Genomic DNA, 26,790 nt, shown 5'->3' on the forward strand with positions numbered 1-26,790 from the left:
TATCACTGCTATAGCCAGCACCATGCAGGTGGTATGATTCTGCATTGTGATGGCATCCCCACACCTTTAGTCTTTGACTTGTACAACTGCAATAGCAGGTCTGTTTTTGTCATCACAGATTAATATCATTACAAATTCTTTATTCTGTGTTTACATGATATTTGAATTAAAATTAGAGATGAGCGGTTCGGATTCTGTGGAATCCGAACCGCTCCGAACATTGGGGATCCGAGTCCAGGGTGTTCACCGCCTGACTCGGATCCCCGTTCGGGGCCGAACGGCGGCCGCCTGATGTCGGATTCTCACTAGAGAATCCGACATCAGGTCTCCTCGCGTGTAGGGCAGAGCGCTGTGATAGCGCTCTGCCCTACACAGACACAGACACACAGCCGCCAGCGGCAGCTGTGTGTTTGTTACAGCAGCCAATGAGAGTCACACATACTCTCATTGGCTGCTGCACGGAGGGAGCCGGCTGGAGCTCACACATGAGCTCCGTCTTCCGGCTCCCTCCTCAGCGTGTGACAGAGCGGACGGCGCGGGAGCGGGGATACAGGTACGTTTTTATTTTTTATTTTTTTATTTGTGCAAGGGCCGGGGGCGCTACTGGGGGGGGGGTCTGCTACTGGGGGTGCGGGAAGGCCACACTACTGGGGGGGGTCTGCACTACTGGGGGGGGTCTGCTACTGGGGGGGGCTATACTACTGGGGGGCCATACTACAGAGGGGCCTGCTACTGGGGGGGCTATACTACTGGGGGGGGGGTCTGCTACTGGGGGGGCCATACTACTGAGGGGCCTGTGACTGGGGGAGCCATACTACTGGGGGGGCTTACTACTACTGGGGGGGCTGCTACTGGGCCAGCCTACTACAGGGGGCCCATACTACAGGGGGGGCCCATACAACAGGGGGGGCTACTACTGGGGGGGGCCTGCTACTGGGGCAGCCTACTACTGGGGGGGCCATACTACTGGGGGGCATACTACTGGGTGGCATGCTAATGGGGGGCATACTACTGGGGGGGCCTGCTAATGGGGGACATATTACTGGGTGGCATGCTAATGGGGGGCATACTACTGGGGGGGCCTGCTAATGGGGGGCATACTACTGGGGAGCATTCTACTGGGGGCACTGCATAGTGGACCCTACTACTAAGGGGACTGCATAGGGGGCACCACTGCTGGGGGACATTGTGTAAGGGACACCGCTACTGTGGGCATTGTGTAAAAGGGTCACTACTGTGGGCATTGTGTAAAAGGGGCACTACTGTGTGTCGTAACATAAATAAGAGACACTACTTTATGGTGTAATGTGAATCAGGCCCTATGTGCGGTGTAATGCGAATAAGATTGTGCACTGTGACTCCTAGGGCCGTAGCCCACTTTGTAAACAAGTACTGTGACTTTGCTGGCCGTACCCCACTGGGTGGGTGCACTACTTTTCATTTCTGCCACTGCTGTGTGGCAATGTGTCATAGATGTGCTTTATACTGTGGTGTCTGTGTCGTTGTGCCGCTGCTTTGTCGCTTAGTAACCAGTCAGCTCACTGCAACCTTTGGCCAATAATGTTGAAAACAATATTATAAGCTGTGATATGGTCTAAATTGACTGGAAATTAATGTTATTGAGGTTAATAATACTCTAGGAAGAAAAAAAATACCAATTTATGTGATTTTAGCTTTTTTTGTCAATTTTTGTAAAAAAATCCAAATCCAGATCCAAAGCCAGTCACCGCAGTTTGGCAAATCCAAATCCAAAGCCGGACGATGAATTAGAACCAAATCCAAATCCAAATCCGGCAAAAATGGTCCGGCGCACATCCCTAATTAAAATACATATATATATATATATTTTTTTTAAAGTTTATAAATCATAAATCACACATGCAATCTCCATGATATTTACTGTGTAGCTATAGGTGAGCTTATTCACAGATTTTGAGAAAACTATCCCTGCGGAGAATAAAATATGTAGTAAGAGTAGAGATTAAAAAATATGAGAAACAACATCAGTGCCCAGATATCTTTATGAACTGTCTTCCACAAAGACATCTGTGTTTTCATGTTTCTGTGTGTTTGGCGTGTGTGATTATAGGAGAAAGTAATTGTTGTGTGAGGTTTAACTAGGATTTACTTGAGAAAGATAATGTTATATTTGCATGAATTGGCTCCTTTTTATAATAACACGTTCTGTCTGGACAGATGTTTCTGCTTCCGGCTCGGATACCGCATTCTCCACAAAGGTTCCCACACACAGTGGGGCTCGTGTTTGAACGCATGAGGTTAAAGTCAGAGACAGATGGTCTAAGGTAAAGGTTCATATTCTTATATTATCTTTATTATTATCTTTATGCCACGTAGAATAAGTTAAATAATAGTAGTAAAGAATAAAGGGCCTGATTCAGAAGTGGAGCTATTAAAACATGTCATAATCCTGTGCATGTGTCCGAGACGCACTACGCATGTGTCGCCATGGTTACTGCCGATGCATATCGGAATTATGCTTGGAGTTCCATGTCATTTTGAAAGCATTTCCTGGGCGGTGACTGTAGGGGTGGCTTTTGATGGCGGGTGTGTGGGGACGTGCCAGTGTCAGGGACTGCATCAAAACTGCAGTTTCACTGCCGCGGCCGATGGGCATCTCAATAAGACCCTAACAAAATGTAAAGAGTTAACAAAGTAACCTTTACCAGGCACTTCTGAATTATACTTTAAATCATGGGTGGGGAACCTTTTTTCTGCTGAGGGCCATTTTGATATATATAACGTTATTCATAGGGGGCAGGGCCACAATCGCCGGTGGTTACAGCAATGCCCAGAGTATACTGAGGATGCTCAGGGGAGTTGTAAGGGCAGTGGTGTGACCGTGTGAAGCGTCCAGGGGGCACTGCTGCATAGATTCTGGCTGCTGGCTGCAGGGCCAGACCAAATGATTTCGAGGGCCTTATGCGGCCCCTGGGCCTGAGGTTCCCCATCCTTGCTTTAAATAAATCAAGTCAAGCCTTCTTTTGCAATTATTTAATACAAAATTATATAATAATGAAATGAACGCAGCTTCCCAATGAGTAACTCTGAATTTACTCAGATAACCAAAGATAGCTAAAAATTATATCATTTTATATTATATAAATTCAAGACAGTTAAAAAATACAAACCATAAAAGGAAGAAGGCTTGACTGCTGATTATTCAATCGTAATATTTATTAAGTGTATCTGAATGATGCCATCGGTGTTACTTAGATTATATATACATTTTTATAGGTATAAATATTATGATTGAATAATCTGCAGTCAAGCCTTTTACCTTTTATGGTTTGTATCTTTTAACTGACAATTTAATATAGACGGAATGTGAACAACACAGGTGATTTATATGTAATGGACTGAGTAAATTGGATATTTACTCCCAATTTTTTATTGGCTAAGGATGCCTTTAAAAGCGACAATGAGCGTTTCTTACTTTAATTACCTTCTGAAGAAACCGTCACATCAATTTGATGGCGAAACGCATCAAGATAATTACATTGGGACTGCCTGGTTTTACCTTGATCCCTCAAATCTTAAGTGTGCAGCTGTGGATTGCTGGTGACCTATACCAACACTCCGAGTTGGGGGATTGCCAACTGACCATACAAGTCTATTAATGAGGAGCCTGCAGAATTGTGTGAGCCGGGAATACTGTGAGTCGTCCCGGATGATAGACCCAGCTGCAACAGGGAGATCCGTGAGTAATGTGCAGCTTGGCCGGCTGTCTGCTTGATATTGCTTGTAATTATCTCTTTAACATCGGGGCTGTACTCGGGACTTGCTCTATACCAAAGTGTGTGCAGTCCGGACATAATAACTATACTCACACATATGCTCCTTTTAAAGTATACATATATGTGAACTACTGCATCAGCTCAAATTTAGTGATCCAAATGGACAAGTAGGACCAGCGCATAATTCCCTATATGAGGTACTCTTCCTGGGTAATATTCCTGCATCTGAGTTTGGAGCATAATATTTAACTTACCTGATACACAGACAACGGCACCTGATAACATATTGCTTTATTTATGCAAATATACCTGCACCTAAATATAAGTGGAAGTGTGGAACCAACTTTAACAACTTGCTTGGGTACTCATATGGTAATAACTACTATGTTTTAGATAATGTGTACTAATTAGTTTGTATTGTTTTATAATTGCATTTTTAGAGATTTTCTCTGTCAATTATTAAAATATTCTTATGATTGTATTGATGTATCTGTGGTGAATTTATATAACGCGTATCCAATCGGAGGATTGGTATTCTACCTTGTTTTTAGCTATCTCAATAAGACGCCTGTCTGCTGTGGCATTAGAATAAAGACACACTAGTTACTGCAAATGTGTCCACATATAAATCACCCAAAGTGACAAACTATAGTATTCTATCTTCTGTATCATTGTATGATTCGCTATTTTATTATTCTACTGTCCCCCTTATTCTACAACACTGTGCCCCTTAGCATGATAATACTGTAATCTCTAATGGGAGGCACGCTCAAATCCGCATGCATACGGTACCAGTTGGACTAAACCACTAGTACAGGGTCATCTCATTAAAATTTGACAAAATCTGGGCCCTTACAGTAAATTAAAACACAGCCTTACATAAAAGAGAAGACTCTCAGGAAAGGCGTGATATTTGTGTGGTGCCCACAAGTTGGAGAATTGGCGAAAAATTAAGTAACAAGAAATTAGGGAGAAATTTGTATAATGGGCTTTGATGTCTGTCCCTAACATGTGCAGTCGGGGGCAGGTATGCCTCCTTCCTCTCCGGGTGCCATCTCGTCCTTCTGCTTGCCCTCTGGAGAGTGAGCTCTGCACTCACACTCAGGAGAAGTAGGAGGCATACACAGCAGAGGAACTAGCCAAAACAGAACTTATGGATGGCTTCAAAGGAATACCCATACCTTCAGCCAAAGGAGAATAGGGGTCTCATTTATATAGCTCATCAATTTGGTTAATAATAGATCTGTTCCACCATATACATATGTATCACAGACACAATTTCCCAGAATAACCTTTAAATTACCCTTCTAGTGCCGGAGAAAACCTTGTTATTATAATACACACTAGAGGGAGCTGGAAACTCCCAGTCTCACAGTGCATGTGTCCAACAGTCTGTACACACAGAATTGCAGTACTCACTGAGATGCACAGTCTCAGAACTGTATTGGAGATGTATTGGCCCTTCCTGGGCGGTGATTAGGTGAGTGGGAGGTGGTATTCAGATTCATTGAGAAGCACTGTCTGATGGGCGTGTTATGGGAGCATTGTGGTTGTGTCACATAACTGCTAGTGAATTCAGAAGCTTGATCTCTTACAATGGAGGCCATACTCATGGAGATTCTGCACCTAGCATGGGGCTGGTGCATGTTTCGAGTATGCGTGCGAAGGTTAAGTCTAAAGATGCACCAAGCGGGATGGTTGCATCTAAAGATACACAAAATGGGTGTCCCGGTCCTTGTACATTCGGACGCATACTTGTACACCAGGGAAAGGGCTTTTACTAGCATCAGCATAAAGTCGCACATGTGACTACAGTACGCCAAAAGACACTAAAGAGGTGGCATCAGCATGCGTCACCGCAGCAGCCCCATAGTGTGCCAAATCTATTACACAAGTATTTATGGACACATACATTTATAGTGGCCGATTTATTAATATGTGGCGATACAGCTGATTCTTATTCATTGTTGCTTATTGCCACGTTCCAGCATCAGCACCACTATTTATCAAGCTGCCTCCACCATATTGCCCCAGAAATTAACTCTTACAACATCGCTGGATGAGTCTGAATATACAGAATGCATGCTTGACCTCTATTAGTCCATTCAAAGCTGTATACAGTAAATGAAACCATTGACTTTAGCTTCAGTTCACCTTAGAGGATGGAAATATAAAAAAAGATCACAACTAGAAAAAAATATTGACATCCATTGAATGCTGAAACATTATTTGTTATAATTCAAAGAACAGAGCATTTTTTCAATGATTACCTTTTGTTACTGTCATCCCCATGGCGATAACAGAATAAGGATTGCTGCAGTGTATGTACCATGCCATCTGTGATAAATAGGTTTCCCCTTGTTGGCAAGCCATGGTGAATTTTATATCCATTGGAGCTACATCTGACAATAGCACTGTTACAGTATTTACCATCATGACCCAATGATGTAAAGGTCTTTGATTTTAAATGCTAATCATGTACTAGCTGGGTTCATAGTAAATTAAATCTTCATTTAATAATTGACTTAAGAAATGACTGTAGTATTGTACGTCTTATTACCACCTCTTTCCCATGTTGCCTACCTTCTTTAGTCGTTAGATTGATGAAAATCAACACAGTACTCAGCATAAAAAAACAATTATTTATAAAAAAACTTTTATTTTAAAAGGTATTATATTGACAATTCTACCGAAGTTTTATTCGAAAGGTGGTTTTATTGTGAAGATCTTGGAATTCAGCTTGGACCAGTAATTAATGAGTAAGTCTGACATCTACATGCATTGTTTGTAGTATGTGATACTTGTGTTAATGTGTTGCATGTTTAGTTTACCTGTTGCTATTCTGGATTAAATTAAATAAATAATGTCAAATTTGTGCACAGTCTTTATAAAAATTGTCCACAATTGGAAACCACAATATACAGTATGGTGCCACAAAGCTTCCATAGCACCATACTGTATATTGGGGGGTAGAGGAAATATTGACATCACAAAAGTACAAAGATGCCTAAAAGGTCAGTTATAGACAAGTTACTAAAGTTACATTTATTGAAAATTACATAATAAAACCCTGTAAATTACATAATTACATAGTGAGCACCAGAGAGAGAGTGCCTTGCTCACAAGAGCTTACATTCTAGATGGCTTCTGGGTGGACACAAAGAGAGAGAGGGGCACAGAATAGGGGAGTGTGGAGGCTTGAGACTAGATGAGTTTGAAGGCTATGAAAGGCTTGGAGACTGGATGAAAGTCTGGTTGAGCATTGGAGTGCATTCCAGAGCAGTGCAGCAGAAATCCACAGACAATTGTGGGGGCAGGTGATCATGTAGGAGGTGAGGTAGCAGTCATTGGCATATAGAAGCGGACAAGAAAGCGTGTGTGTGGAAATGGGGCTGTAGATATAGAGAGGGGGTGAGTGTTGGAGGGTCTTATAGGTGAGGTGTGAAGTGGGAGAAAGGTAGGCCGGTCAGGACTATATTACAGTAATCTGGGTGAGATTTGATACCGGTGTGAATGAGAGGTTTAGTTGCTTCCAGGATGAGCAAAATTATGGAGGGGGAAGTGGTAGGATTGGGAGAAAACCTGAATGTGGAGGGAGAATGAGAGGACAGAATCAAGGATGGCACCAGATACCGGACTTAGGGATCAGAGGCGAGGGAGGTATTGTCAATAGAGAGAGAGAGAAGGAGGAGGGTGCGTGGGCTTTAGTGGCGGGGTTAGGGACGGCATGCATATTAGGTACCTCAAGTCTCTGTACTTAGCCCCCTTCTTATCTCTCTACACCTCTTCCCTTAGTGAACTCAGTTCCTTTGGCCTCCATTACCAACTTTATTTTTTCCTGGTCTCTCCTCTCTGGTCCTCTATTGCGCATCTATCTGTTAGCTGTTTCCTCCTGTATTTCACAATGCTACTTAATACTCAGTATAGTATTTCCAAAACTGAAGTCATCATCTTTCCCCAGCCAAGATTCCTTCTCACTCCCACCTCTCTCCCACTCTGTTCAAAATATTTCCCTCTCCTACAGTATGTTCCCCAAGTCCATTTTCATCTCTTCTTCTTTGTCTTTTCCTTTTACCTCTACATCCAGTCCCTCTCCCAATTCCACTGTTTCCACATTCATACAATTTCCAAGATCTGTCCCTTCCTCACCTGTGAAAGCTACTAAAGCTCTTATTCATACTTCTGATCATCTCTTGCATTGATCACTGTAATCTACTCCTCTCTGGCTTACATCTCCCACCTCGCCCTTCTGCTATCTATCTATAACACTGCTGCCCTCCTCAATTTTCCATCTCATCGCTCTATGTCTGCTACCCCCCCTGCATATACTGTATAACTCAAACCAAGCATGCAATTAAACACATCGGAGCATCATTGGGCAGCACAGACGGTGTAATGGTTAGCATTACTATCTCACAGCACTAAGGTTGTGGGTTCGATTCCTAGCACGGCCCTACCTTGCGTGGGTTTCCTCCGGGTGCTCCGGTTTCCTCCCACACGCCAAATATATACTGTCAGGCTAATTGGCTCCAACAGAAATTAACCCTAGTGTGTATGTGTTTGTGCATGTAGTAGGGAATATACTGGGGCAGGGACTGATGTGAATGGCTAAATATTCTCTGTAAAGCGCTGTGGAATATATGTGCGCTATATAAATAGCTGGTAATAAATAATAGAAACAAAGAAACATAGAATTTGACGGCAGATAAGAACCACTTGGCTCATCTAGTCTGCCCCCTTTTTAAACATATTGTTACCTCAACCCTTATTGATCCTTACCTTTTCTGAAGGATATCCATAGATAATAAATCATTGTAAGCGTTATGTACTGTAAAATTCTTACCATTATTTTCTTTTCTTTGAGTTTTACTCTATAAATTTGTAAACTTACCAAGCTTCATCCACTTAGGTGAAATTTAATTGAAATTGATTAAAGTTAGAATACTACGGCTGGTCCTATAAAAATGTGTTGTAGATATCTGTGTTTTATGTCTTCTTCATACACCTAGCATCTATATTCCATACGACACAAGATGCCCGATGTGACTGAGATGCTTCGAGAGGAAGAATATACCATATTTTCTTTCAATTTTGCATCTTGTATTCAAAAGCAGCAAAAATCCGCTCACCGTATACGAGATATGCTAGCAGAGTCATATTTACGACGGGTGCAGGGTATGCCGTGCACACGGGTCCCTGGGTCCACACCGTACCCTTTGCACCCATAATATACTTACCTCTTTGGAGTCCAACATTGGCATCGGTGTCAGCGCTGTGAAAACGCCTGGAAAATGGGCGTCACGGCCATTTTCACGTTGTTTTGCGCATGCGCAGTACAGGGAGAATGGCCGCCATGGCCATTTTCCCAATGAACTGTGCATGCGCTATAGACTCTCGGCACACTCTAGTGCCCAAAGTCTATCAGTGCGGCACTGCCGGCCGCCGGACTGAGAGGAGGGGGCTCGTGACGGAGACTGCACATGGGCCCCCTCCTCTCTTGAAATGCCCCTGTATGCTAGGCTGTGAATTTAACTATACGGGAATTGGTTTTACAAACGTACAAAGTTGCAGTTTAAGCTCAACGGTACCTGGTGTGAGGAACGCTGTGGCTATTTGCATCGGAGCAAATCACAGTGGTCTGCATACACTAGCAATACGGCTTTGTCGCTTCCAGTAGTTTGACTTGGGAGAATAAGATGCACCTTTTGAGCGAACAGCCACTCGGCGCGGTCGAGTCGTCTGAAACCTGGCTCGCCAAGAGGGGATATTTGGTGCGACTGAAGCTATAGTGTACAAGGACACATCTGTGGTGTGGAGAACATTATTTTTCCAGCAGGTGTCACCAAGGATGGACTGGGGCTGCTGATCAGCCCTGGCAGTCCCCCTGCACGCTCGCCGTAGGCATGTGCCCCCACTAAAGTGGGTGTGGCCTTACCATAAAATGGGTGTAATTACGTCTCATGGGGATGTGTTGCGAATCATGGGGGCCTGGCCTCGCGGCATGCTCCATCTTTCTGTATCCTGGGCTAGCATAGCACCAGGAGGCGGAGCTGCTCGGCCAGGGTTTAACACCGGACCGGCCCATCTGGCCATCGGCCCTTCTGGCATTTGCCAGAAGTGTCAGATGGAGGGACCCTGAGATATTTTTTGGCCATTGACCAAAGCCTATCATACATATGAATTGCAGCAGTGATAAATGTATACTGTGAGAATGTGATACTGCCCAACATCCTAATTGAAAAATGCTACAATAAAATATTAAACATATTTCTATAATTTTTTTTCATAGATTTTTCAACTCAAATCAATATAAAACTGGAAAACCTGACCCAGGTAACAGTGAAATTTAAATAGCATATACATATAAGATATAATGAATTCAAAACATGCATGACTTGTTTTATTTAAGATTATTTCTGTTTAAAACTTAAAACAAAACATCTACAAAACATTCTAGTGGTTGGACTCATTGGGGGCGATTAAATTCAGTGCGATGTTGAATAGCCCCATGAAGGAGAGCTCAAAGCTATTCAATTCACTGCACTGTGAAGTCCAACTACAGGATTTCTTCTCGGACCCTCCCGAGGTGCGAGCAGAAAGTCGTCTTAAGTGCCGGCCGCGATGTTGTTTTCCGGCTTATCGTGGCGCTAACAGCCTTGCGGCCGGTACTTTACTCAGAGAATGCCGGATAGTGCGACTTTAGGAGCGATAATTTCTATTCTCCGACTTGAGTGGTTTTAGTCAGACTCCTTCCCGGCGCCATTCAAATCACGCTGAATTGAATCGCCCCCTTTGTAGCCAGTGAATCAAGTTTCACATGTGCTAAATTCAATTTCGAATTTCAGAAGAAATTTGTATTTTAAAATGTGGCTCTTTAACAACGCATTTTTTTTTCAAAGCATATTTAAAAGTTTTTCAAAAGCACTTTTTAAAAGATAATATACCATTAAAATGTTTTTTCAAATGACCTTTTCATTTGAACCAGTTAAAAAAAGTTTTGTGATCTTTTGGCTGAAAATAGAACTGTTGGTTCAACATATTCTGCAAACCGGAGCAGATTAACTGATCTCTTACCGTAACCATGGCAGATGGTACTTGGTTGCTGAATTCACATAAACATTAAGGGACTGTTGCTGAGTTGGGATATATGCTTCCAAAAATTAAGCTCTAAAAAAACTACATGTACAAATAACATATACAGTATATAGCATATGCTGTGGCATACATATCGCAAAATGCATCTAGCAGTGCAGCAGTTGTATATGGGCCAGTTTTACACCAGGCGTGACCCAGGTACACTTACTGTATACACACTACCTACTCATAAAGACAGGAAAAGTTATTACAATCTGTTTAATTGTTTTAAAAAGAAAAACCCTCAATATATATCCAGCCAACATACAGTAATATTCCTTATCATGTACAATTTAAAGTAGCAAAAAAATTATTTTTAAGTTCGCCCACAAAATCTTAAAATTTAAACCAATGAAGATAGGACCTATGAGCTTCAGAGGTGAATATGTACTGTAAGCAGCCAATCAGAAATCGGCTAGCTAGTGCTAACCATCATCATTGTCATCATCGTGTATGTGTGCCAGCCCTCAGGCACCCACAATTGATACCGCTAGTAATAACCATATGTGCGTCCTTATGCGAGTCTGCATCTGTTAAAAATCACGTGATTACGCCCCCACTGTACTACTCCGATGTTAGTTTGTTCTTTCCTTCACTATTTCGCCTCTTCAGCCATAATCAGGTGCGAGTGTCTGATCCGAGCAGATCTTCACACGTACATTTGTATGCAGCTATTTTTGTGGGTGTGCGTAGTACAAATGTGTGGAGTTTACATTTCAAAAATGGGCTTACATGCAACACATAGTAAAACTCATCAGATTGTTGAATATGACTTTACTGAGTCCCACAAGCTTCTAAGACTGCAGATGTCGCCCAGGTTCTTTAGCAAATCGGTATATAGTAGGTTCTCTGAAAAGAAATGAAATCTCATTACATGTATTCTCTTTGTGAAAACTATATATTGAATAACTTTTGAAAATTATTCCATAACTTTTAGTGTTCAATTAAGTGCATAAGAGACAGTATAATATGTTCCAGTTTTAGATTTAATGCATGAAAATATATTTTTTTAGTTTAAATATTAAGATGTGAGATCATATTAGGTCAGTAAATCACGGTAATGGATATTTAGAAGGATATGACAAATGCCTGTGAATTGAGACTACATTATTAATTTTAGTTGTGTTAAAATAAGTTCCATAAAATCTGCCATAGCAAGTGCACTTTAACCTTGAGCATGCCTTTCTGAGCGTCTATTAGGAGCATTTATGCACCAGTTTGTGACTCAGACAATATGACATATCCAGTCAGTGTTGTGTTAACTTACTAACCCAACGGTACTCCTAGGGCAGACTGGGCCGGGTGCCATCTGCCCCACGGGCCGGCACAATTTGATCACTGGGGGGCCACCAGCTGACTGCAGCCGTTCACTGCATTTACACATGCAGGGCCGGACCTTCGGCATAGGTGGCTCGTGGCTGTGACCTGCGCACTGAGGGGAAGGACTCGAGTCACAGGGATCCTTGAGCAGTGCCGCTATCAGGGGGACTGCCGGAACTATAGTCCCGGGCCCAGACAGAAAGGGGGCCTGGGTAGCAGCGGATTGGACAAGTGCCGGTGATATTTTCAATTTGGAGCCGGCCGCAAGCTGATCGGAGTTTGAGGACCGGCAGCCAATCAGGAGCGGCCACAGCTGTGGCTCCACAGCTGTGGCTCCTGGCTGCCGGACAGCAAGCTCTGATTGGCTTGCGGGGAGAGCTATTTTCAAAACGCTGCTGCCTGCCCCCTGGGGGTATGCAGTCGGGATGCTGGGATTAGACAGACCGGCATCCCGACTGTCTAAACCCGGCAAGGGTCTAAAGACAGGTGTCGAGAGCCCGACGTTTGTCATTTTACCAACGACGGGAGCCCAACGTCTGACATCCCGATTGAAGGTAAGCCGGGCGCGGACAGCCATGTGGGGGGGTAGGGTTAGGTTAGGGGCTCCCGGGGAGGGACTTAGGGTTAGGCACCCCCCACGGGAGGGTTAGAGTTAGGCTAGGGGAAGGGGGGTTAGGCACCCCCGGTGGGGATTAGGGTTAGGCCCTCCCCCCGGGAGACTTATGTTTAGGCTGCGGGGAAGGGGGGGTTAGGTTTAGGCACTTACAGGGGGGGTTGTTAGGGTTAGGCACCCCTAAGGGAGGGTTAGGGTTAGGGGGGGTTAGGTTAGTTAGTACTTATCTTAGCTGCTGTCAGGATCTTCACTGGTGCCGGTCTTCCGGCATCGGGATTTCCACATGCGTCCGGCGGCATTTCATACCGATCCCCCCTGAGTCCCTTTCTCTCTCTCAGTCTGGGTAAATGTAAGCGGCATGGCTGGAGCAGGAGCCGCAATACAACACCCGCCTGTTAGTGGGGAGAGGCTGTGCAAGGAAGACAGCAGCCGGGGAGAGAGGGAGCAGCAGCTGTAGGCGGAAAAGCTATTTACAGCCGCCGCGTGATGGTGCAGAGGAAGGACGGGTAGGAGCAGGAGTGGTTGGAGACAGATCAGGTACACAGACTCCAGCTCTCACACCCTCAGTCTGCTCTCACACCCTCACCCTGCTCTCACACCCTCACCCTGCTCTCACACCAACACCCTGCTCCCATACCCTCATCCTGCTCTCACATTCAGTCACACCCACACCCTGCTCTCAAACCCACACCCTGCTCTCACACCCACTGGGGTTCTGGAAATTCCAGCAAGGAGCCTGGACACTCCGGTTATCCTAGCTCTGACACCTGTGCAAAGGAGAGCTCTGAGACCTGCATTTGTTCCTGTGAAACTTCAAACCGATTACACGGAGACCTTTTCCAGCTTGGATTTATCCATCCACTGCCTCACACCCTGGTGGCAGTGCATACAACCAAGGGATAACCGGAGTGTCCAGCTCCTTGCTGGAATTTCCAGACCCCCTGTGGGTTGCATCCACGGTGAGCGGCAGATCAGCCTGTGTAATCGGCATCACCGCTGCATGTGCTTTTGCCAGAGGGAGACTGTGCTGTACCAGTGTTCTCCAGCTAAACACAGGAGATACATTGTATTTCCCCCACGCAGTGAAACAATTTTGGTTCTCATAAGAGGCACACTGCATACACACTACCACTTTAATATCATACAAGGCTCCAGGGTTATCCAGATTACCACTGTTTAGCAGACGGGGAGCGGTGAGTCTATTGTACTTATGAACACGCTTTTTTGCTGGCTTTTCCTCTGGAAACAGGAAAGCATTTATATCACCGTGCTCATGCCAATTGTGACATTCTTTTACAGTCAGAGCTCACAAGCATCTTTTTTCTGCTAAGCAGGACTCTATCTTATGTATTTTGACCTTTTTTAAAAACTCAATTTCAGGACTATGATATATATCCATTTCTTATGTACAGATGTATATTTGCACCTGCTGATTATTCATTTAATATTCAGGAACTGCAGTTCTTTTTTATATGTATTACATTACTAAACATTTGGTGAACGTATTGCTTTTTATGCTTATGGGGCCTATTCATCATCACTTAATTTTGACAAAAGCACATTTTCACATGCAATTGTTAAAATTAAGTGTTCGGGTCATTCATTAAGAAGGTGAAGCAGGAGATTTCACAGATATCTCCTACTTACCTTCTGTTTTCGGAATGGCCCGCTGTCCCCATACACTAGTATCACAGATATCTCCTACTTACCTTCTGTTTTCGGAATGGCCCGCTGTCCCCATACACTAGTATCACAGATATCTCCTACTTACCTTCTGTTTTCGGAATGGCCCGCTGTCCCCATACACTAGTATCACAGATATCTCCTACTTACCTTCTGTTTGCGGAATGGCCCGCTGTCCCCATACACTAGTATCACAGATATCTCCTACTTATCTTCTGTTTGCGGAATGGCCCGCTGTCCCCATACACTAGTATCACAGATATCTCCTACTTACCTTCTGTTTTTGGAATGGCCCGCTGTCCCCATACACTAGTATCACAGATATCTCCTACTTACCTTCTGTTTTTGGAATGGCCCGCTGTCCCCATACACTAGTATCACAGATATCTCCTACTTACCTGCTGTTTTCGGAATGGCCCGCTGTCCCCATACACTAGTATCACAGATATCTCCTACTTACCTTCTGTTTTCGGAATGGCTCGCTGTCCCCATACACTAGTATCACAGATATCTCCTACTTACCTTCTGTTTTCGGAATGGCCCGCTGTCCCCATACACTAGTATCACAGATATCTCCTACTTCCCTTCTGTTTTCGGAATGGCCCGCTGTCCCCATACACTAGTATCACAGATATCTCCTACTTACCTTCTGTTTTCGGAATGGCCCGCTGTCCCCATACACTAGTATGGGGACAGAATTAATCAAGCTCCGAAAATATTATATTTTCGGAGCTTGACTGCTGGGGCATTCACCATCTTCAGTTCACGAATACCCCCGCTTGTTCTTCGCTGCCCACTCTACCCTATGGGAAGAGGGTCTGGCTTGCGAGAAGGGATCCTTTCGGATCCCTCCGCCCCTGTCCGGCTCCTTCCGCCGGACGTCGGGGCTCTTGTGCGCATGCGTTACAAGAAGGTCACGCATGCGCACCGCCGGCACTGCTCCGACAGGAGCAGTGAAAAGATTCACTGCTCCCAAAAGGAGCAGTGAAGCCTGCTCGCGGGGGCAGCTGATTTCACATCAGCTTCCACCGCGCCAGAGCAATGCTGAATTGCTCCGATGGCCGTGGCGACTTAGGGTGTTAATTATCGGGGTCCGTTCGCACCCTGATAATTAACATCGTGAATAGGCCCCTTAGTGATCTCAAGCGCAGACATACTTATGTTTTCATTGTGCCTTTTGTGAGAGGATTTGTGGCAGTCTCCTCTGTATGTCAGCTGCTGTGGATTCACTCTAGATCCCTGATTGATTAAGCGTATCACCGCATTTGGTTTTTTCTAAAACTGAAAGTTTGCTGAATATCAGGTGGTCATTTGGGACCCCTGATGATGAATAGTCATGGTTACCGGGCCATGTATCGATGATGAATAGACCCCATAACCAAAACAACAACAAATAAAACAAAATCAAAAGGGAAGAGAGAAAGAGTCAAGGACAGAAACAGGTAAAAAAAAAAAAGGTTAGAAGAGAATAGGTAGTGAGACAGTTGGGAGGGACCGAGGGTTAGAGTAATAATAACAGGACCAAATCAGGGGTTAACTGTGAAATGGGGAAGAAGCATTCTGAGTGGTCTGCCAGGGGCCCAGACTTTATTAAAAGACTTAGACGAGTTTTTAATTATGCTAGACATATGTTCCATTTTGTGGACATACCAAATCCGGGCCAAGACTGCCTGCATAGGTGATGGTAATGGTCTTGGCAGCTATTTGGCAAGTCATGGCCGCAGAAATATGTTGCAATAGCTTGTTTTTGTGCCTAGAAAGAGTGGGAAGGCTTAAGGGAAGAAGGAAGTATTTAGGGTCAGATTAAATAGCGACCCCGATTAGGTGAGAGAGAAGGGCGATCACTTCTTGCCAAATTGGCGAGATCCTTGGGCAAGCCCACTATATGTGAAAAAAGGTGACTTCTTCAGAGCAACCTCTCCAGCATCTATCCGGGGTATCAGGGAACATGACTTTCAGACGGGAAAGCACATAGTGCCAGCGGTATAAGAGCTTATATACATTTTCTTTGATCTTAACAAAGATGGAGCTAGAAACGGTATTGTCCCAGATTTCTGACCACTCCTCGGGTCTAAGGTGATTCCCAAGTCCGCTTCCCATGCCAGTTCATGGGAGTCCCACATATGGGATGTTTCCTTGCTAAGCAACAGATATAATTTAGAAAGGAAACCTCTAGTTGAAGATCATATCCAACAAAAAAATTCAAGGGAACATAAAGGCCTCCCAGTTAAGATTGGTTTGATTTTGGAATGTAAATTACTGATTTGTAGGAAACTAAAAAATTGGGAGATTGCTAGACTCTTTAGGGAGTCAGGGAGATTGTTACTATTTCAGGGAGTCTCCATGACAATTAGGGAGAGTTGGCAAGTATGCTCTGAAAATGTGTCACAATCATGTTTTCTAAGCCAGTCCTGTCTGTGTTTTGTTTTTGTTTTGTTATGTGTCTTCAAAATATTACAAATTTGTACTTGCTATATATATATATATATATATATTACATTTACATGGTGCACAAATGTTGCAGTGATGATCCCTGACAATTTTAGCTTCAGGTATAAAATGGAAAAATTAAAACATATTTATTTATCATTCTAAATATGTTCTATTCAATTTACAACTGTATTTATGTCTTATTGCAATGGTGACCCCCTGGATCTATGCTTCATAAACCCCTAATAATTCCCTGTGGGCGTAGTAGAATTTGTCGACCTGTTCTGAATGTCGACCTGTTCTGAATGTCGACATTGATGGGAGTTCAACATGTCACATTTCGACATTCACAATGCCGACATTGCCATAATGTTGAAATCAACACTGTGAATGTCGACAGGCAGCATGTAAAAAATGCAGATTTCCCTTCCAGAGGAGAGTATGCCTGATTGCTAATCCTAACCGTTAAAGTGCCCAACATGTCAACATGGATGGGAGATTGACATGACAAATGTCGACGCTCACAATGTCAACAGTGACATAATGTTGACATTGCCAGAAAGCCAACATTGTGACCGTCGACAGGCAGCATGTCAACCATGCAGATTTCTGTTCCAGAGGCGAGTATGCCTGATGCTAAACCAAATCCTAAACCTAATTGCAGCATAATCTGTCGACATTTTAACGTTGGCATTCACAATGTTGACATTATGTCATGACAACATTCTGTCGTTTTTGACATTGTGATTGTCGATATTATAAATGAATGTCGAGATTACGATTGTATGCCCTCTCCTGTGCTGTAAAGCATAGTAAATACCCTTGCCATACTAAGATTCACAATTAACTTGCATTCACCAGCTCAGCATGAATACTAGCAAATGGGATGAGAAAAGTGCTGATAGTGTTGGCTGTTTATTTCAGCACTTATTTATACCCCTTTAGAGAACTTGTACCATATGAATGTGCCTGGAGCATGCTCAATCCAGCCTAATTCCTGTATATGTCCATTCCCCTGCATTCTGGGGGTATAAGAGTCTGGCTGTTCATTGCAAACACTGATGAATGAATCTATCTACAGTATGTACCTCTGTCTTCCTGCTATGTACTGCCTCCTGGCTGTGTGAGATTTGGTTTTGTCTCATTGGTTATCTCCCTGACCCTGACTATGGAGCTCATTCAGAGTCTCTCGCAAGATGCGATCGCTCACTGGCAAAAAGAGGCCGGATATTGTAATGAAGTGCTCGCACTGTGTCTCGTAAGGACGCCCACTATGTTTTAGCGAGCTACGGCAAAGTGCGCTCACAAGTGTCTAAAGACACCCCCTTGCCACTTGCAACAGACGTCATCTCCGGGAAATGAAGGATTAATCGGGACCATCGAGAGCCATCGGAGCTGCTCGCAGCCCATGGGGTTGCCTTAGCCTGCCGCAAGCACTGCGATCAGTGCTGGCTGAAATACATTCAGGTGACGTGTACCATGACGCTACTTTGTAAATTATGCACGCCCTTTAAACTGCGTTTTGGTGGCCTGATACGCCTGCGTTCGCACAACCACTCCCCCGATCACAAGCACCTACCCCTGTTACCACCCACAAACGGCCTTTCCTGTCAATCAACTATCGGGAGTCACTTCCTGCTCGCAAGCCGTACAAGAGACGGATTTTGTGATCGCAAGAACTCGTACGCACATGCGCACAACAAAGTGCACGCATGCGTAGTCTGTTAACATCGGCCGCGTACGAGCGAGCGGCCGCTTGCGAGAGACTCTGAATGAGGTCCTATGTTTCATTTGTACCCTTTGGTCTCCAGTTACTGGGATTTTTATTCCTGACCATTATCCACCAGCAGCACCATAGTGGTATATTTATCTAGGTTATTGATACTGCGTGGTTTCTTATAAATGTACCCCTTTCATTAGATGTCTAGATGACAACAACCAGGATGCTCAGAGTTTGTGTGTTTCTATGCATTGGACTCTTACAGTTCCATTCCACTAGCCTGTAACCATATGTCTTAGTGACTGTGGACTGGGCGTAAGGTACATTTATTCTCCAGGCTGAGAGCTATAGAGTGAGTAGAAATCTTTTGCCCATCAGGAAGTTACACTGCAGTATAATTATAATTGAAAGCAGCCCTATACTCAGACCTTTATCAGAATGTTCATGGTGACTTGGGGTCTATGTACTGAGCCTTGGAGAGAGATCAAGTGGGTGGAGACAAAGTACCATCCAATTAGCTCCTGTCATTTTTCAAACACTGCCTGTAAAGTGACAGGAGCTGATTGGTTGGTACTTTAACCCCATCCACTTTAGGAGGTTAGTAGTATCAAAACATTGAGTGGTTTTGTTAATCAATTTTAATATTAAACTGGGTTTTTTTTGTGTCTTGTAAAGACCAATTAGAGAAAATACCGTTCCCTCTCAACACTGAGAAAGTCCTGGAACCATTTTCATTTCACAACTGGCTAGATGAACATCGTTTGGAAATAGATCAGAAAAAAATTGTTTGTTTGTTTGAAGATCTTCATGAGACACAGGTACAATAGCATGCAGCATGCACATTTTAGGAGATCTCACCTCCTCCTCTGGGCTTAATGAGAGTTTTTTACTGACTACCAGAACCTACCATTAATGTAGCCTTTCCAATTGTCCAGTGTCACTTATATATATTGTGACATGTCCCCAATGTTGCAGTGATTTGGCTTAGAATTTACAAGTTTTAGGAACATCTTATAAGAAATCTGTTTGCCACTACTAAATTACTTGAAAGCAAAAGAAAACATGAAATCTTTCTTTAGCAGTAAAAGAAAATATGTCATGTTAAGTGACATTACGAGACTACAGATAACGTGCCATTCTGGTGGTTTGAGCAGAAGTGTCCCTCTTTGTAATATCAGCACCTATTATATTCTGAATTGCTCTTAATCATGGATGGGGGGGGCAAGAATCGGCTTAGACTCACGCACATGGAAAAAGGGGCATGACCTTACGTGGGCATTGTCTCGTGGCATTCTCCCGTCTCAGCATGCCAGTTGGGCACAGCACCAAGAGGCAGCGCTGCTTGGCCAGGTCTTTAGGCAGCCAAACCGGCTTATTGAACCATCGGCTCTTCTAGGTTTTGCCAGAAGTGCCAGATGGCCAGGCCATCCCTGCCCCTAATTCTGATTTCTTGTCAGTTTACATATACACATATGATTGTCAATAATAAAATAATATTCAGGAGTTGGAAACTCCAACTGTATATAGTGCATAAAATGGATGTGCTGAGGGTTCTTTTCATACACATGTAGGTAATATGTTCAAAAATATCTCTTCAGTGAATGAATAATTGCTATGAATATGGAACTTTCCCTTTGTGGTTTCCCATCGCCATGTTCTGTATGTCATATCTTATATGTATGAAATAACAATGCACACTCTTTTTCCATTTCAGGCAGCAGTCTATGGATCAGGACAAAGTGAAAAAAGCACATCTGACACGGATACCTGGATTTGGCAACTGGTGTGTTTGAGGATATTATCTAGAACAAGCCTACCACAACCTCCTACTTATACCCCTTTCACACATAGCCTAAATACCGGGGTTTTTGCCGGCGCACGTGCATCGACCCAGGACTTGGCTATGTTAAACAGAAATTACACGGGTCAAAGTCAGGATTATTCCCTAGTCGCTGGTAATGTGAATGGCATAACCCAGGTCGCGATGACCCGGGTCATTCCTAAAAGGTGCAGATTGGCGGGCACAGTGGTGCAAGCGTCCAGTCCCTGACGGAAGACCCGGGTCACTTAAAGACCTGGGTCTGGTGTGAATGGCGGCAACCCAGGGATAACCTGGGTCCAACTGCCATGTGTGAAAGGGGGTGAGCACTGAAACCCCGGCTTCAACCCGTTCTCAGTATCCTGGGTCCAAGCCAGGATAAAGAGGGGGTGTATGTGTGAAAGGGGTATACGTGGCTTTCTATTTATCTGTCTTCTTATACAACCTGTGTTACATAAATATTTTATCTCGCCACGTACCCATTCTGTAAATCATGACACTGACTGCCCATGATGTTCAGACTTCATTTTATTCTTCTCCTTCTCACCTAAAACCATTCACCAACTTCCCTTCCTCAAACAACTGTTGCCCTATGCCTCTCGTGTGGGCCTCACCTCCTCTGCTCCCCCTATCATACCCAAACTTTTTCAGTGCTACTCCCCACTTATAGAAAGCCTATTGCTCTAACCAGAGTCGACCCCAACCTTCAATCTTCATTTTCTTTCTCAAAACTCACTTCATATAGCCTATTCTACCCCACCTAAAATGACTGCCTCTGAGACTTCTATTACCTACATCTTCACTCTGATGGTGAGATGAATCAAACCTTCAAAAATGTACAAGAGCTTCATTTATCAAGTACATTGTACAAAATAATAGCTAGAACCTGAGTGGTTTATTATATAGGTAACTCATACCTCCCAACTTTAAGTCTCATCATGCGGGACATTTTGTGCGTGCCCAAAAATAAGGTGGAGCTTCATGTAAAATGGGCGGATCCCTGGGAATACGGGACGGGGCCTGGGGAAAATGGGGCGGAGCCTGCTGCATCTATTCTACTGCTACTTACATAGCAGAGCAGCGCTTTGTGCTGGCCCCAACTCTCCCCCCCCCCCACCCCTCCTACCACGGGATACTACATCCTGCTTGTTTGGTACAGCTGGACAGTCCCAGAAAATTGGGACTGTCCCGCTGAATGCAGGACAGTTGGGAGGAATGGTAACTTCTCCACCAGTTCTCTTTAGAAAGTTTTATACATCTCCCCCTAAATCCCAGTGAGCACTTACAGTGCATGTTTTCCAGGTCTCCTCAGAGAATTACAAGTAAAATAATTAGCTCCACCTGTGGATGTTTTAAAATGTGTCAGCCAGTAATGAATACACCTGTGCACCAACTAGTAAAAATGGATACCATGCACTGCTAGTGCTCCCTGAGGAATGAGTTTGGAAAACTCTGCTTTAGACTATGAACCAGTTTTTCCCAACTCCAGCTCTCAGGGACCCCTAACGGTGCATGTTTTACAGATGTCCTCAGTATCACAAGTGAAATAATTACTGTAGCGCCACCTGTGGATCTTTTAAAATGAGTGAGCCAGTAATGACTACACCTGTGCACCTGCTAGGAGACCTGACAATATATGCACTGTTAAGTGTTCCCTGTGTAATGCCTTACATGAATATACAATGAGATAATGATAGGTGTCTGACAAGTGTTAAAAGATTCTGAAATGTAATAGTTGTGAGGAGTCAGCTATATCCTGCCATTTCCTGGATTTGGAGCTGTCTTCCCTACAGCTTTGTGTGGTGATACCAAGTACTGTAATTAAATATCGAAGCATGATCTTTGCTCTATTCTCACTGGAATATGTACTCTTATTCGGAAGTAAACTGGCCTAAGTAATAACGTAAGTTACTTTGTTTAACAATATGACAAAATACATTACAGGAGGGCTCCTCTTTTGTGACTGTTGGTGACAACGAGGTGAATTTGACTACTGGAGACAGTCTTCTCATCCCACAACAGTCTCAGTAAGTGTGTCAATTTAAATTCAAAACTAAAATGTATAAGATATTATGATTGAATTGATAATTCCATATTGTGCATATCTCTTGTTTTCAGTTAACAAAAGGAGCAGACAGCAGTGTTCACCTACCTCCCAACATAACCCAATCCAGAAGGGACAAAATGCTCTGTTCCAGGACTTCCCTCTTAACTTATGATTGCCATCACCTGTGTTGAAACATCTTTCTTATCAATTAACTAGTTCAACACAGGTAACGGCAATCATAATTAAGAGGGAAGTCCTGGAACACAGCATTTTGTGCCTCTTGGAATGGGTGATGTTGGGAGGTATGTGCTCATACAATGTATGCCCGGCCCCCTACACAGGTACCCACAATCGACGCGGAAATTCTCCCCATTCTGCCCACTTCACTAGGAAGTGGGCAGAATGTGGAAGAAGTGCCTACCCTTCCGAAGGTGCGGGTGGCTGCCTGAAAAATCGCGTGCCTCCTACGAAAACCGGGAGGGTAGGCAAGTATGATGATTTCAGATACATGATACATAGAAATATGCAGTTTCAGGGTTACTGTCTACACTAAGGTGAAGAAGCAGGTTCCTTCCTTCACATTTTATTAATATTAGGCTTTGTTGGTACAATAGTGAAGATATATGGGTTTGAAAAGACAATTTTGCAGAAATACTGTACATCATGGAGTGGAGTGTTGTATGGGAATAAAGGGGATATGAAGTGTCATTTTATATGTGTCATGCTTCAAATGTAGGGCACTGTATTGCTGGATGTCACAAAAACAAAGATTCAAATTTACTTTTTTCTTTGTATTGATTTGTGATCAATGGGCCAAATGTAATAGGGTGAGAGTTTAGAAAATGTGACAGTTTAGCAGTAAGCTCTCACATTGGTCACGTTTTATCTTCAAAATGGGAAAACATCTGGATGAGATTCTAAATCGTGAGAGTTTTTTTGAGTCTGAAAACATGGGAGTTTCCCTGTTCTCAAACAATATTACATTGGCCAAGTTTAAAAAGTGTGAGAGCTTACTACTAAACACTCACATTTTCTAAACTCTCACCCTATTATATTTGGCCCTATGGGCTGTATTTACTACAATCCGCATTTGTAATGCAGATTGTAGTGTGATATTACCGACTGAATTCGCAATGGCGAATTTAGGGAATATCACAGGGATTTACTAAAATCCCTTGCAAGGACATAGCTTGCGATAAAGCTCTGTCCCTGTGAATCCCTTCTGCAGCCTTATCACGGTATTTTCGCAAAAAATACTGTGACAAGTGCCCGCGCATGCGCCGACCGGCCATCACTAAGACCCGCCCCCATTGCTAAGCCCCACCCCCACAATCGTGACCCCCCTCCCCCCCTGTGACCCTCCTCCCTTAATTACACTTACCTGCAGTGATCCAGGCTCCGATGATGTCCTCCGTGGCTCCCGTCAGCTGACATCTCATTTTGCACTGGGACCCAGTCAGGTGACGACCGGGCCCCAGTGCAGGATGGGAGACCAGCTGACCGGAGGGGAGACATCACCCGGAGCACCGATCACTGGTCCCTGGACTCAGGTAAGTTTTTTACATTTTTTTACTATTTTGTTTTTTTTTACTGTGTATCAGCATGTGGTCTGTTTAGACCACACAGCTGATCACTGGGGCTGGCTCCGGCTCTGGTCTGCCCGTTAGAGCGGAGCAGGAGTCCGGTAACCGGGGTAGACCCTGGATAACGCCACCTCCTGGTGGCGTTATTGTCACAGGGCCTCACCCAGTATTTTTTTCACAATTTATTTTTAGTAACTTTGGCCAGATCACATTTCCCATTACAGTTATGGGAAATGCGATCTACTTACTAAAAATAAGTGATAATTAGGGGTTGGAGTAGAATTTTACGAATTCTACTCCAATTGCCCTTTAGCAACTTTAGGTGAAACTAAATTAATGTGAAAAGGGTGTGAATACATCCTTTTTCACTTTATTTTAGTAAAAATAATGTTAATAAATAGAGCCCTATGTGTGTACTGATCTCCTGCTTTTGTAAAAGAGCAACTTGGGGATAAATGTAATTGCCTGTTGCAGACAGCAGCAAGATTTCCCTGCTTTAGCCACTAGTAGGGCCGTAACTATGGGTATGCAAGAGGTGCCACTGCACAGTGTGCAGGGCCCTGTGGGCAGCACTGGCTCTGCCCCATGGCCCCTGGATCTGGCTAGCAGGGTGCCTGGAATGGCCCTGGCCCCCAGAACACTTCATGTCACACAAGGGGTTGGGGCCACCAGCAGGAGGAATTGTAGAGCTGCCCAAAAGCTCTACACACTGCAGGGTGACCTGCCCAGATCATCCTGCAAGATGCCATTCCAGTCTCCTTGCTAGCTAGATGCAAGAGATGTTTGGGCAGCTAGGTGCCACCCACAGGGCTCTGGACAATAGCACCACTTGCACACTCCTCCCTAAGTTCCTGATGTGGACGCCCGGTAGACAAATAGATGCAATGCTCTGCATGTGCAGTTTTATAAGTTATCTTTTTCTATGCAGATTTATTCACACAAAGTAGCTACAGTATCAGTGATGCAGTCTGTTTTAAAATGAACAAAATAGTAATATTTACTTATCACTCGAAACAGGTTTTCCTGGCACAGAGAAGATGGGTGTATTGCCTTCTGCATTCGTCAGGATCCTGCCAAAAGGAAAGGATATAATTAATCAATCAGTGACAGTATGTTCAGAAGAGAACAGCTGCATTTTCATCATTGGCCACAAAACCACTCTTGCATTAATTTGTTTATCTGTGTTAATATATTGCCTTAATACTGTGGGTTTATATGTATGAAAATTGTAGGATGAGTTTTAAAAAATGTCACAAGTGTGATTGTCTAATGTATTACACAATATCCCACGATATGTATAAACCTCTGTGATTGATATATTTATAAACAGTGAGCTGTGATATCAATGTTTGCATTTGGTGAGATTTTACTGTGTGACTTTAGGAAAATTCTTTATATTAAGGAATAAACCTCTAGGGCAGATGCAGTGGCGTCATGAGGTAGGTGCGGGTCGTACTGATGTGTCACCCTCGGAAGGGGGCGACACCAAAATGCCGGCTCCTCTGCAGTGACAGGAGCCGAGTGCTGCAGCATGACATTCTCCTGCAGCACCCGGCTCCTGACATAGAAGAGGGACTGACAGTGCAGACTGCCCAGTCTCCGGGGGCAATTCTGCATTTCCGGTGATGCTGGGCTGCCCCCGGAGTGATCTTATCAAGATCCCTTGTGAGGCCACGCCCCTTTATTTAGACCACACCCCTTTTTGGCGTGCGGGGAGTATCCAGTGTACACAACGGGTGTCACCAGACTCAGTGATGCCTCTGGATAGATGTATCAAGCTTCCTAAAGAGAGTAGAAGTGGACAAGTGGTGAAGTTACCCATAGCAACCCATCAGCTTCTACCTATCATTTTATACAATGTACAATGTGCTGAATAAATGCTAGCTAGGAGTGGATTGGTTGCTATGAGTAACTTCTCCACTTGTCCACTCTTAAGAAAGTTTGATACATCTCCCCCTCTGTGAGCAAAAGTGCTTGGCCTATTTCCTCCAAACCTTTATATGGTCCCAGAAATCCTCAGTAACTATAATATCCTTATTATTCACGGCAGAGAATCCCATTTATAAAATACTTTTTCAATAAGGGTGAAGGAACAATTTGGTAGGGAGAAAAACCCATAAATCAAATAAGCCCATAACTTTTTATCAAGTTTCCTACTTAAGGGGCAAGTAAATGCTATAACATACAGTTCCTGCCAACTGTACCTATTTCAGCAGGACAGTCACAATTTAAGGCTCTGTCCCGCCTCCCTGATTGGCAACGCAAAGTCGTGATTGGCCGGGCAGTTGGATAGTTAAGTTCTTCGCATTCAAAGGTTCTATGGGCATGCCCACTTCTCAGCTTTTGTCATGCTCTGGCCACTACAAATGATTAGACTTATGCCTAAAATATATGCTGATTTATATAACAGAACTGTTATTAACATTCACAAATATATATGTATAAGATTCAGCTAGAATGGAAAATATTATCTGACGTTGGATTCTCGTGAGAGTTTGTCTCTACATCAGGCGCTGAGACCGGGACTCGGCGCCATTTCATTCCCACGCTCCTAATGCTGCGCACTGCTCTGCTGATACTCACTGGCTGTGTACAGGGACTCACAAGTGGCTGTGCTGTCAAAGTGACTGTGTAAGGGGGCACACTGCATGCTAATGTATGCTGTGCTATACTCTGCTGATTAAGT

The 26,790-nt window shown here is 43.9% G+C and overlaps 1 protein-coding gene across 1 annotated transcript in view; it reads left to right on the plus strand.

Annotated features, from left to right (window-relative positions):
• The window catches only part of HAAO (3-hydroxyanthranilate 3,4-dioxygenase), a 65,139-nt gene extending 39,721 nt beyond the window's left edge, over positions 1-25,418 (plus strand). The window contains exons 4-10 of the mRNA XM_088477525.1: positions 2,197-2,303; positions 6,425-6,514; positions 10,045-10,088; positions 19,331-19,473; positions 20,370-20,438; positions 22,419-22,501; positions 25,122-25,418. Coding sequence (XP_088333651.1) covers positions 2,197-2,303; positions 6,425-6,514; positions 10,045-10,088; positions 19,331-19,473; positions 20,370-20,438; positions 22,419-22,501; positions 25,122-25,200 — 615 coding nt within the window. The 3' untranslated portion in view covers positions 25,201-25,418. The remainder of the gene's footprint in view (positions 1-2,196; positions 2,304-6,424; positions 6,515-10,044; positions 10,089-19,330; positions 19,474-20,369; positions 20,439-22,418; positions 22,502-25,121) is intronic.
• Positions 25,419-26,790: the final 1,372 nt, after the last annotated feature.

The sequence above is a fragment of the Taudactylus pleione genome, unplaced genomic scaffold, assembly GCF_031769625.1.
Source record: "Taudactylus pleione unplaced genomic scaffold, aTauple2 ptg000201l, whole genome shotgun sequence".
Classification (NCBI taxonomy): Eukaryota; Metazoa; Chordata; class Amphibia; order Anura; family Myobatrachidae; genus Taudactylus; species Taudactylus pleione.